The sequence below is a fragment of the Thunnus thynnus genome, chromosome 9, assembly GCF_963924715.1.
Source record: "Thunnus thynnus chromosome 9, fThuThy2.1, whole genome shotgun sequence".
NCBI classification, from domain to species: Eukaryota; Metazoa; Chordata; class Actinopteri; order Scombriformes; family Scombridae; genus Thunnus; species Thunnus thynnus.
Window position 1 is genome coordinate 21,672,171 of NC_089525.1, and position 12,754 is coordinate 21,684,924.

Sequence of the window (12,754 nt, forward strand, 5' to 3'; positions counted from 1 at the left end):
TAGTTTGCGCCATTCTGCCAGAAAAAACAGGGAGATTTCCGGCTTTTTTTCTGTCCCGCTCGCTGTCAGGAAACAGGCAGGCTTGGTCGGACTACATATCTGGCTGTTTGTGGTCGATTTAACTCCACAGGATATGGTTGAGAGAGTTTGCTATGTGAGCTGGACTGCCTGCCCTCTCCTGTGCCTCTCCCCGCCTGCTTGTTCGTCGATTCGGTCTCATCATCTTGATTTTTAGCGGTGGTTGGTGAGAAGTATCCGGTGCTGAGGGCCACCTGCTGGTCCGGAGGGTCCAGCTGCAGAAAACACTGTAACATACATGAGAGAAAGTCATTATTATTTTTAGTGGTGGAAAGTAACTGAGTACATTTACTCAAGAATTGTACTTAAGTACAGTTTTGAGGTACTTTTAGAGTTACTTTTCAGATGAAGATTTGACACAATGGATAATATAACAAGCTTTTAAAATACAACACGTTGTTAAAGATTAAACCAGTGGTTTCCAACCTTTATTGGATTTTGACATCTTACAAAAAGCAGTGTGTAGTAGGGATCTGCAGAGAGCCCAGTATTTGTATCTGTATTTGTTGAGGCAGCAAAAGTATTTGTATTTGAATAAAAGTGGAAAGAGGAAATTAAAGTGTTACGATAAGTCTTCATGAATAAATTACCTTACGAAGGAGGTCCCCACACTGGGTTTCAAACTGGAGTCTCCCAGATCTTAGACAACTGTGCTGACTACTGAGCTAAAACTTCACTCATCGCCTCACTGCAGACAAACCTCTACCTATTTATACACCCATAACACAGAGACAGCACTCTGTGTAATTTGTAGAGAAGAACTTCAAAGGCAATTATTGCTTTGCACTTTGCATTTATTGCCTATTTTTTACTACCTAACTTTGTGGAAAGGAGAAGGGGAACATATTTCACCAAAAATCAAATATTAGAGAAAAAGTAGCAGCTTTAATCTATTTGTATGTTTCATTGTGGTTCCTTCCATGGATCAACCTACTTGCATAGATTATATATTATATAAAAATCTATTTTCTCTTGAAATGCTAGATTTTTTTTAAACTTTATTTTTCTACCTATGTTCACTCTCTGTTTTTTTAGGAACATCCTGCTCACTGCTGGAAGCTGCCTAATAATATCCAAAGTCTGAATATCTGAGTTTCACATTTATAACTGAGCTGCTCCACAAGAACAGTTGATCCTTAAAGTACAATTTGTAAAACATTAAACAGAGGAATCCCTGTAAATAGAGAACAATTATCTCCACAATACAATCTTTATATTTATATTTATTATTTAGAATGACTTACAGTACATTGCAATATCCAGTAAATACTGGTCTGAACATTTTTACATGATATCATACAAACCAAAAAAAATAACAAAATTAACAGAGACCCTACTGTTAATTTATCTTGTCTTGAACAATCATCTGATGTTAATCTTAATAATGATTAACCGTCTGGTACATTAGGCCTCCATGCATTTCACTCCTAATATTTTACAGTCACTTGAGTGAAAAAACACAGAGAAGGAGGCACACTGAAGTTATTCTAAAAGGAAAACAATGTTAAATTCTAGTCTGCAACTTAAATTTTATTATAAAAGTTGCTTTAGAAGTAGTTTCATTAACACATGTGACGTCTGTTAATTATTGTAAGTTTTAATCTTGTGAATGGCATAAGGGCTGGAGTCTTGCTGGGGCCACATGTCTCCGTTGGGAAGATCCCTCGTCTGCTCCAGCTGACGGTCGACCATCTCTACCGTCAGCGTGGACGGGCTGAAGATGTCTGCCGCGCGGTAGGACTGCGTGAGGCGACGGAAGGACGACGTGTCTGAGATGTCGTCGTCGTAGAGGTCCTCCATGAGCTCCCTGCGCTGTCTGCGAGATGCTTTCAACTCCTCATTCAGGTCAGAAACCAGATCCTTCACATCCCTCACTATTGTGGAGCGTAGACCGAAGAGGCAGAGCAGGAAAACCAGACCAGCACAGATCCCAGAGACAAAGTACAGAGCCACTCGTTCTGGTAAACCTAAAAGAGAGGCAAATTATGATCAAACTAGCCTCAATATATGCTGGCATAAGACAAAAACTACTTATTCTGGCGTTCTGCTCCAAATGTTTCCCTGAAAGATTACACTGGTACTGTCACATGTGTGTTTGCCATCATACAGATCTTCTATACTTTGCATTTCTGTGGACCATTTTCCAAAGTCATATGTTTTTAGACTGATGAATCTGTTTTTCTCCTACATTTCAGACACCACTGATTTCAGTTGTCATGAAAAATCAACTTGCAAAGGCTTCAAACTCAAGATCGAACATGGTGAACAGCTGTCTTTATTTATTTATCTGTCAAAGTTGCATCATTATTATTATTATTATTATTGCCTTGTCATGCAGCTGAAAACACAGATTGTTTAGAAAAGTCTTTATAGTCAGTGTGTTTATCTTTCTTGTGGGAAGCTTGAGCGTCTGAAACTACAGAGTTGGTTTTTTAATATAATTTAAATGCAAAAATGTTTGAAGCAAATATTCACTTTGTCTATAATTGTACATATTTGTTGATTATTCTCTTAAATTTGTGGATACATGAATAAACATCAATGGTTTATGTGATAATTGTCTCTGGGGCACAGAAATATAAAAAGCTTAACTAACAGCATATTGTTTTTTCTTATTTATTTATTTATTTATTTATTGGGACCATGTACATGTTGTGCTGTACTGTACCAGAGTTAGTTTATAGCTAATTTTCATCTGCATTTCCTTCATCGGGTCACAATTAAAACATATAACAGAACAATAACAAACTGTTCACTGTCATTTTACATCTTTTTCCATGTTTTTTCCAGGTTAACCTTAATTCTAAAGTTAATTTTAATGTCTTGGTTCGGTCACAGCTCTGTGTTCCTGCCATTCTCCACCAGTCCACCAGATGCCCTCAGACTTTTTCCCTGTTTGTTGAACTGGACTGACTGGGAGTTGGCCCTTGAAATTGAAATTAAAGTTTGCTTTCACACTAGTTGTGAGATGTGACTGAGGAGTTTGACACACCTAGTTAGACGTCAAAGATGCGGCAATTTATACACCAGCTGGCAGTTCATTCCACATGTCTTCTGCATTTACATTCAGGGCATTTAGCAGATTAATCATCCAGAGACAGACAGGTGTTTGTTCAATGGCTGAACTCTCTGTAACTCATCCTCAACACATTATGATAAAGGAGTTTGTTTCTGTAGATTTGAATAATTTGCATTTACAGCCTCTGTGTGGCGTGTTAGAAGAACTGCATCATCATGAAATTGAGAGTTTTCAGGTTATTCTCAGATGGGCTTGTTGGTTATATAAGAGGATTGTATTTCTGGGTTTTTGGGTTTTTTGTTTGTCCTGTTTTTCCTCCTGCATCCCGAGCCTGCTTTTCCCTCCACCTGCTCTCATCAGTCTTGTTAGCCCTGCCCTGCTCGCTGTGTCTTCCCCAGCCTATGAGCTCCTTTCCTGTTCTCCTTTTTCACCTGCAGCTCCTCACCTTGTCAGTTTAGTTTGTATTTAAGTCCTGGTTTTCAGTTAAGTGCTGTTGGATCCTCTGCTCTGCTCAGTTTTGCCTTGCCTGCACTCCCGAGTCTAAATAAAGATGATTCTTCAGTCCCTGCGCTTGATGCCTCCTGCATTTGGGTCCACCTGTTCTGCTACTCCTAACAATTTAATAACAGTCACTTCATATAGAGTCCAGCAGGCCTGGTCATAAATACAGTTCTGTGAATGCACCATCCAGAGAAATTATCAGAGGAATCCAAGCTTTCAACTGCATTACGATGCCATGATAATGTAACTTTGAGAAATAATGAAAGACATTTATAAGTTCATTATGATTGTTTACTTATGTATCTTGAGCAACTCTCATGATGTGAAAGCACATTTAATACTGTAATAAACTAAAAAAAGGAACCGAAAAAATCACAAAAATCTATGACATGCCTTTAAAAAATGGTCCACAGTAATGTTCAGTATTTATGCAGATTCTGTATAACTACACAGAAAACAGAGGGGAGCCCACTTTGGGTACCAAGAGGCAAAAGAAACAATCGTTTCTAAGCATTGAAAGCCTCCCCTCAGTATTTTTACATGCTACTGCTAACATGTTTGCCAATTCTTCTGCTGTTACTGTGACATTTCTGTAGTACTGAAGCATGTCAAAACACCTGCAGGCCCTTTGACATATGAGTGATCTAATGATACGAATTTTACATAATCTGAGGTCTACAGGCATCAGTGCACATACCCAACATTTTTTCAATGATCTCCAGAGAGTTGGTTAAGAGCACGTTTTGAGGCCTGTAGGTGGGGCCAGTGTACCATCCACCTGCAGGTGAGAGGGGTCTGAGCTCAGACACCAGTCAAACTCTGCATGCCACAAAACCAGTGAATGTTCAGACCAGCTCTCACCGTGTGTGTAGTCTGAGATCATGAAAGGATCTGTTGACCCACGACCCACATCTTCCAGAAGATATCGGGGCACTAAAGAGGAAATGAGAGATTTTTTTTTTTTACATAACGCAGCAAACCATATCACCACAGTTATGAGCTGTAACATCCGGTTTGTCTCTTACCGCAAGTGAAGGACACCCGCAGGTGTTTCCTGGTGCCAGGGAAGCAGGGGTCCCCAAAGGTCACAGTATCGGCCAGTACTGAGCAGTTCGCTCTGGTGTGACACCTTCGTGACACCTTCCTCAGAGCCGAAGGTGACAAACACTCTGGAATAAATTAAGATTATTAAGAATAAAATAAGATTAACATGATGAATAATTGTAATGCGTTTATTATGAGAAACAAGTGTCATATTGTTACATCATGTTCCGGTCAGCAACATCACAATTGTCATTAAAATAACCTAGAGCTTTATTTAAAATAGTCACCAGTTAGTGATAAGCTCAATTCATCTACTGTTTGAATTAGTTTTTATTAATAGATAAATAGGGCACAGCAGTGATTCTCCACCATGTCTGTACAATTGATTTTGTTCCACTATTTTGCCACTAGATGACACTTAAGTGCCCTTTTTCAGACCCATGTCAGTCTGTGATCCAGATTCCTGAGGACAGTAGGGACTGCCGTGCAGAAGGTGTCCAAACGTGGCCGAGTAGATGGCGAGGACGGTCTCATTCTTACACATCAGCCTCATACGCTCATTTTCACACACCAGTCTTGTACGGTGGTGCTCTGAAAAACAGATGACATACTATGATGAGCATGTTTTTGCATGTCTTGACTCATTAGTACTGCCAATCTACCCTCCAGACAAACGGTTGTTTTGTTCTGTAAATCAAATGTAGAAACTTGAATTGAGTTGAAAAAGATGACACGTTAGCACACATCATGTCTACTTTTATCTTTGTTTGCTTACTTTCCAAATCAGACCATACATACAACTGCATGAGAAATAAAACTACGTATGATGTTCACTGTGATCAATAGCCCATTTCAAACAAGTTTCCATCATAGTGAGTTAATTTTCTTATATGACTGAACTGATCAGAAACTATTTTTTGCCTGAAAGGTAGAAAAAAAATGTCTTATAAAGTCTAAAGCTCCAGAAAAAGTGAGCAAGTGGACTTTGAGTTGAGATTGTTTTGTCTCCAAGGCCAAGAGTGAACTGTCAAGTTCAACTTTTATGTCAACAAGGATGAGAAGTCCTGGCTGGCTTATTATTATGAAACTATGTGCTGATGAGAACAGTATGAAACAATCAAAAGCTCAAGAAAGTAAGTAAGTTAAGTTGAGATTGTTTAGGATAAATATGCATTTTAAAAAAGACTTGAATGCTTTGGAAAATTGTGACATTGATATAAAGTATTCATTATTTGTAGTAATAGTAAAAATAACTATTTGAAATATTTGCTGATTCTTCACATACTGAATGTAGGAACGTAGCAGCCTACCTGGTTGGCACTTGTAGGAGACTAGAAGGTACTTGGTGGTGAGAGGGCAGGGGTCCTGCCCAAACACTGGACTGAAGACGGGGATGTGACAGGACCGCCGATCCTGACACTCTGACAGCACTTTCTGCAAGGAAGACATGCGTTGACTACTGAGTCACTGATGAAAGCTTTTGAAGAAGCCAGAATGATTCACTTTTTTGAAACAGACCATGTTGAAACATCCACCTCCCTACAGCTTTATATGTGTACCTCTATAGCAACTGAAGAAGTGCATTCTGTGTCCTCCTCCTCTGTTGTGTTTGTGTTCACAGAGGGACATAAATGCTGATTAGGGACACGTCGTCCGTAGAAGGCTGATAGGACGGCTACAGACGTCCTGGAGGGACACTCGATGTTGAGAGTGTCTCCTTCACAAGCATGAGCCGTGTGATTCTTCAGGATGGTGTGAAGATATTCTAAAACAGAGCACAAGGTAAAGCTAATTTAATTTTATGTATCTGCTGAATGGGCAAGATCCTCTTGGAGTACGTCAGGGTGTAACGATGAATAATGTATTGTTCAGATGCAATTACGTCACAGCAAGTCAGCAGTGATTAGTCAACAGAGTGACACTAATTAAAAAACAAAAGCTGATATCAAATCTCAAATACAGAATTTTAATGTGTCACTTTTGCATCATTTAAATCTATTAATAAGAATTAAATTGGATTATTACAAACATGGCAATTGTTTTTATCTTATTGACAAATTAGGAACTGACTGTTTGACTCAGTTATTAACTCTAAATTATACATCATTTAAAAGTCCTACACTGTCAAAATTTGGCAACTCAGTTTTTCCACTCCTAGCAGCTCAGTCCTGATTGTCGACTGGATGGCGTCTCAGTCCCAGGGTGTAGCTGTCCAAGACAATATTTGGATTACGACCACACACAAACAAACATGCATGACAATAGAAAACAGACACTGAAGTTGAAATCTCCCCTCCCATGCGTGCTTCCCGTTCTTGTCCCCCTGCGTTTTGTGAGTGCGTGTTTGCACCACAGAGGCAACGAGCGGCTTCAGGGAGTGAACAGGAGGCAGTACCAGGCACTCACTCACAATGAACTATTATTAGGCCTCTCCGAGCCTGTAACCACACAAAAAAAATGGAGATTTCTGCTGGGGTCAGATAAAGAGATACACTGCAATGCTCACAATAGAGGTGTCTGAGACAAAGGCCGCCTTCTGCTTTGTCTGAAATTATCATTATGATCATAACATCATCCATCATACAGTCCAAACAACAATACATCTCAACATATTAATAAATAAATCAGCTGCAGTTTATTCATTGTTTTGGGAGTTTCTGGCCCTATTCTGTGAAGATCTAAGTTCAGGACCCTAATTCTGGTCTCTCAGCATGAGCTGCGCCAGCTGTTTGGAAAAGCAGGATGTGAAGATAATTAGTAAATGCTGGATTCCTTTCAGCAGCTTCAGTCAGCATTTTGAGTTTCTCCTACTTAAAAAACACTTATCGATTTTAAAAAACAAAGCACTTACGAGAGAAGTCAGGAGCCGAGTGTGCAGTGTGTATCTTCAGGGCCAAAATGAGAGGCAGAACACACAGAGAGCGGCAGAAACGGCGTGGCACTGACATTGTGCATATCCTGCATGACAGACCCCGGGGTTTGTTGTAATGTGCTGTATTGCTATTGACTGTCTGCATGGGAGAGAGCAGTCAGTAGGTCAATGATACCATTGTGTTCACAAAAAACAGCCCCCCCCACTCCCCCCCCCCCCCCACCTCTGTCAGCCCCTGTTTAAACAGAGCTAAGAGTTTGTCGCTGCAGGGCTGATGTGTGCAGATGTTAACAGATATGCATGTACATTTAATTTTTATTTTTATGCAATGCACAAAAGCACAAATTTCAGTCATAGAGTTGTCAGGCAGTAATCTCACATCATTAAACCAGAGCCACTTCCTGCAAGAACCTGTGATTTGACTCATCTTTGATTGGTTGTTGCAGCCTCCAGTATAAAGATATTGTTTTATACTATGAGTTTAAAGAAATAGTTCAATATTTTACACTTATTCAGCTTATTTTTGAGTAAGATGAGAAAATTGATGCCACTCTCATGTCTGTGTGTTAAGTGCAGAGCTAGAAACGACAGGCAATTAGGTTAGCATAGCATAAAGACACTGGCATCGGGAAACAGCTAACCTTTTTCTTTCTAGACTTCAAAAACATGCCTTTTGGCAACCCTGTCTCCTAGAAATTATGTTTATATATGACTAAGTTGTTTTCCTGTTATGTTGGCAAACATAACGGGAAAACATAACACAAACATAACACTGACTGAACTGAATGTTCAAGGCAGTGTGTTTTTTTGTACGAGTTGCAGAACTCTGACATCAGAGCCTGAGCTTTGCATCCTGAATCTCACGTGTGATTAAGTTTAGCCAACAAAAGCACTTTGGTTAAAGTTAGTGCAAGACCATAGTTTCACCTCAATGTTAATAAACATGTTATGCTTCAAGTCATTGTGAACTTTTTTTCTGTATTGTGTATTGAAAATTGTTTCTTATATTTTGTCCCCCTCATGTATGTTAATGAAAAACAAACACAATATCGTCACCTTCCTAAAATAATGGCCCAAGTCATTTTTTCAGGTTTCTCAGAAAACACAAAAAAATCATTGTGGTATGCATGTACCCCTAGGAGTGCACAAGCTGCCTCTAGACACTGCACAACAGACATACTATAATACCAGTCAAATGATGTCATGATTACTAATATTATGTTAAAGTGAGATTTTCATTAAATAAAAACACAAAAGTAAAGAGGATCCTTAGTATTTTTTTAGTTATACACATAATTCCTAGCTATTAGATTACAATGCAGTATTCAAATCTTTCTTAATTAGATCATGTAATGTGGAAAAAATGAGACACAAACTTTAGATTAAATATTGTTTAAAAGGCAGAAAAGAGTCAACAGAAAGTCTTGTAATCACTTGTAACAGCCACAGACTCTGGAGCCTTTCCATTCTTTGCTAAATGCTAGCTTCATGGACTTAGCTATTTTGCTGACTAAAATGCTGACTAAAAAGACTGAATAAAAAGACTAAATAACCACGCAATATGACAATTTAGTCACATTCTTGACCCAGGCCATTATACTACAGGGGTAGAATCGCATGATCTGTTCAACTGAGGATGTTTACCAGAGGTGGCCCACATCATGAGGAGATGATTTAGGCAAAAAAAAAATCATTTTTGTCAAAAAATAACTGGGGCCATTATTTTAGGAAGGTGACGATATTAGGAACACTTTACAATATAACACACACATCCCATTATGGCCTTATAATAAACAGTAGAAGTAGAATTATAACTTTTCTCACAATATCAGCAAAAACTGAACATGTATAAGCTTCCTAAAAACCAGAATTTATGGCAGAGCTGTTGTATTGGATTGCATTAGATTGCACAGGTTTTCCTAATAAAGTGCTCAGTGAATGTATTTCTTTAATGCCTGATATATGACTGAAACATTGCTTTCTCATGAAAAGTACTGCTGACTTATTGCAGGAATTTAATTTGTATGTTTATTCAAAATGATAAAATAAATGTCAAAAGAAAGACATATTAAATCTATTACAGAGCTGTAGAGGCTCACTGGCATGTTATTGTTTTGGTGTCAGGATACCATCTCGACTATGTGTGTGTGTGTGTGTGTGTGTGTGTGTGTGTGTGTGTGTGTGTGTGCATGTGTGTATGTGTGTGTGTGTGTAAAATGGTAAAGTGAAGACAAGTCAATACTGAGGGTCCTGTTTATGGAGATAAGGCACTTTTTTCCAGGAGGTCATTTCCAGCTGATGTGTGTGTCCAGCGGAGATGTGTGTGTGTGTGTGTGTGTGTGTGTGTGTGTGTGTGTGTGTGTGTGTGTGTGTGTGTGTGTCTCCATTAGATAGGGCTTTCCTATCTTTTTGTCTGTTTTGGGGGGGAAGTGGAAATTCATTGGCACATTTCCACTGCTGCCAGTTTTTTCCAGGAATTCTCAGGAAATCTTTCCTGTTGAAAACCCTCACTGCCAGAATCACTTAGTATCAATTTAATACAAAGACTGTGATTTTAACCTTCATTTCCCTTTTACACATCCTCTCTGTCAATAATGACCGTTGCCATAGCAGCCAAACACTGAAACATATTATTGTACGTTGTCAAGTCATTACCAGTGCTGAGCTCAGGACATTAACAGCAATCGCATACACTTGTGAGGGTGAATCAAAACTAATTTCTGAATGGCACTCGACTCATTTATCACACAAGCTCCAATAAACACTCCCTCCACAGCAGCGGAGTGGACGTAATCATGGAGGCTGATAGGAGAGACCGTTTTAATCATGTGCGTAAGTAAGCGTGACACTCCCACTTTAATCTCCTGTAAAATTCCATTCACCTCCCATAGGAAGTGTCAATAAATGTTCCTTAAAACTCCCTAGTCCGGCTGTTTTGGAGGCAGAGTCATACCACAGTGTGGAAAGAGAGATTAAGCTTCAGATTGCTGGAAACACTCAGACCATAACCTCCCCTCGCCTCTTTCCTTTTCTACAATTTTAGTTGCCTCTGTTACATATCCTGTGATGATCGATGATCGAGCATTATTCATCAACTTTCCAAGATTTGTTAGGAATTTCAATGTGATAGGTTTGTTTTTCATCCTCCCTCGCAGTGTTGTAAATTCCCCGAAATCCTCTCAGGCGGATAAATTAGACAAGTACATGGCACAAAGCCTTACATGCATATCTTTTCACTCTAAATTCCTTGTAAAGCATTGCGTAATCAGGCATGTGTTGTTAGTGTTATTACTTTAGGGAAGTCTAAAACCACAGCATGGGGATTTTCTCATGAAATGTCCCTTCCCCTATTTACAGTAAATGATACCGTATTACAAGAAACACCATCATGAAGTGAGCCCTCCTCTCCAAACTCCCTAACGACATGTAGCCATGACATGAAAGCAAACTCTGAATCATTCATTCTTTTACTAAGACAGATTTACTAATCTTTACCACTTCCAAAAAACAATGTATTCCTGGGAAAAGATTTCTAATGACCAAAAAGAGGAAGTGTTTCTTCATACTTCATAGTTTATTCACTCCTTAACTGTTGAAGTCATCAATGAAAAGCAACCACCTTTCCTTTCCATGCCCCAAACACAGAGGGGATTCCCTCTGCCAAGCGAGGCGTTATTCAAAAAGCCCCCAAAATATCCCATCATTGTTTCAAAGAAAGGTTACAAAACCCAAGGGGACCCTTTCTGTGGACTTAAAAATATAAATGCCAATGTGAATTTCTAAAAATATGCTCTATATTCAGTGATGATGATCTTTACTGTAATATAGTAGTACTGCTAATATTACTATTATGATTATATAATATAATCATAATAGTAATATTAGCAAAATGTAGTGTCAAAGGTAAAAGTACTCATTATGAAGGTAGAATTGGCCTCTTACTGTTATATGATTATATAACAGTATTATTTATATTCATGTATTATTGTTAGTGATGCATTAATATGCATATAACACTCATATACTGGATAATAAAAGTGTTTTAACAATTTAAACAGAAAACAAACCAACAAGTTAAAAAAACTAAAAACAGGCCCAAAACACTAAACAGCTGAAACGTACAATTAGAAACATTAAAGAGTACTTAAAAGTCCATGTAAAGCAACAATAATTATGTGTTCTGAGTTTTTCACACCACAGAAAAATGTGTAATTAACCACCCAGCCAAATTTGAATGACTGAAAGAGTCGCCAAGTATATAAAATTAGATTTCAAAATCATGGAAGAATAAGTAGTCCGGGCATGTCCGCTGAAAGCACAGCCCAACTAAACAGCCTCTGAGTTAACAACGCTCTTACCAAACTCCTGTATAAAAATGCACAATTTAATATAGTTGTTTGTTGGTGTAAAACAAGCAACGTGGATGATATCTTAAAAATAAAGTAAAGTTTGGAGCCACTGTTTAATTCAGCACATATTTTGTGGGTAAATGTGGATTTGTTTCAGTAAAAATGTAACTTTAATACTACTTAACAGGCAATCCATCCAGAATTATTGTTATGTTAAATTGTCGTTTTTTTCAATGGAGTTCGGTGCGCTTAACATTACTCTCTTCTCTGCTGAACAGTGCTTGGCGGCTTTAATGTGGTCATCGCCTTTGGAGCAAAAGCCTCTCACTTCCTGCTTTTTGGTGATGTGCTGCCTGGAAAATGTTCTTCTCCGGCCGGAGGGAGAAGAAGTCGAAGACGCTGGCGGCTCTACCCGTCAACAGACACTTCAGCTGGGTTTAAAATAACTCCCTGAGTGCTAACATTGACTGAAAATGGCCCCATTCACCAGTAAACAGAAGATTATCTGAACTGAATCCCAGTTGTCTCCAATGAAAGTTTATAAAACTACCCAGTGTAAAAATAGTAACTATGAGGGGGTCATACTAGTAACCCCTCTATGTCATGGATCCACCATTTCAGGCCCACCTGAAAAATCCTGAACACAGAAATAGTGAAAAACAGTTTAATGCTATAACTCCACAATTCACTACTACACAGTTCACAGTCTTTTCACATGTTGTCTGCTATTATTTTCCAATATGTGTAATGTTTTTAAAATAAAACAGATTTTCCTTTACACAGACTTTAATAATTTGTATAACAGTATGTCATATTTTATAATTATGCACATTATAGTTTTTTTTTATCCTAATATGCAAAGTAACTACTAACTACAGCTGTCAGATACAT

The 12,754-nt window shown here is 38.5% G+C and overlaps 1 protein-coding gene and 1 long non-coding RNA gene across 3 annotated transcripts; one reads left to right on the forward strand and one right to left on the reverse strand.

The window, feature by feature from the left end:
- Positions 1 to 1,286: 1,286 nt before the first annotated feature.
- On the reverse strand, positions 1,287 to 7,675 carry si:ch73-335m24.2 (protein eva-1 homolog C). Of its 2 annotated transcripts, XM_067599682.1 has the most exons (8): positions 7,494 to 7,675; positions 6,202 to 6,407; positions 5,953 to 6,076; positions 5,081 to 5,233; positions 4,624 to 4,767; positions 4,460 to 4,531; positions 4,296 to 4,376; positions 1,287 to 2,045 (listed from the first exon to the last, which is right to left on the reverse strand). In XM_067599682.1, exons 1-8 carry the CDS (start codon positions 7,657 to 7,659, stop codon positions 1,660 to 1,662), a joined length of 1,332 nt encoding a protein of 443 aa, XP_067455783.1. In that variant the 5' UTR covers positions 7,660 to 7,675; the 3' UTR covers positions 1,287 to 1,659. The 2 variants fall into 2 exon arrangements, with proteins under 2 accessions (XP_067455783.1, XP_067455784.1); XM_067599683.1 differs by lacking the exon at positions 4,296 to 4,376 and having other exon boundaries at positions 7,494 to 7,673.
- On the forward strand, positions 6,284 to 12,641 carry LOC137189672 (uncharacterized). The gene is made up of 2 exons (XR_010929699.1): positions 6,284 to 6,424; positions 12,142 to 12,641. It is a non-coding gene; the product is annotated as an uncharacterized lncRNA (long non-coding RNA).
- The last annotated feature ends 113 nt before the right edge of the window (positions 12,642 to 12,754 follow it).

What these genes read in the sequence shown, in the direction of transcription:
- si:ch73-335m24.2 (XM_067599682.1), bottom strand. Translation starts at nt 7,659, where the DNA reads ATGCAGACAGTCAATAGCAATACAGCACATTACAACAAACCCCGGGGT. An exon ending in TGGATCACAGACTGACATGG is followed by an intron (nt 4,768 to 5,080) that starts GTCTGAAAAAGG and finishes AATTTATTCCAG; the next exon opens with AGTGTTTGTCACCTTCGGCT. An exon ending in GATCATTGAAAAAATGTTGG is followed by an intron (nt 2,046 to 4,295) that starts GTATGTGCACTG and finishes CCTCTCTTTTAG; the next exon opens with GTTTACCAGAACGAGTGGCT.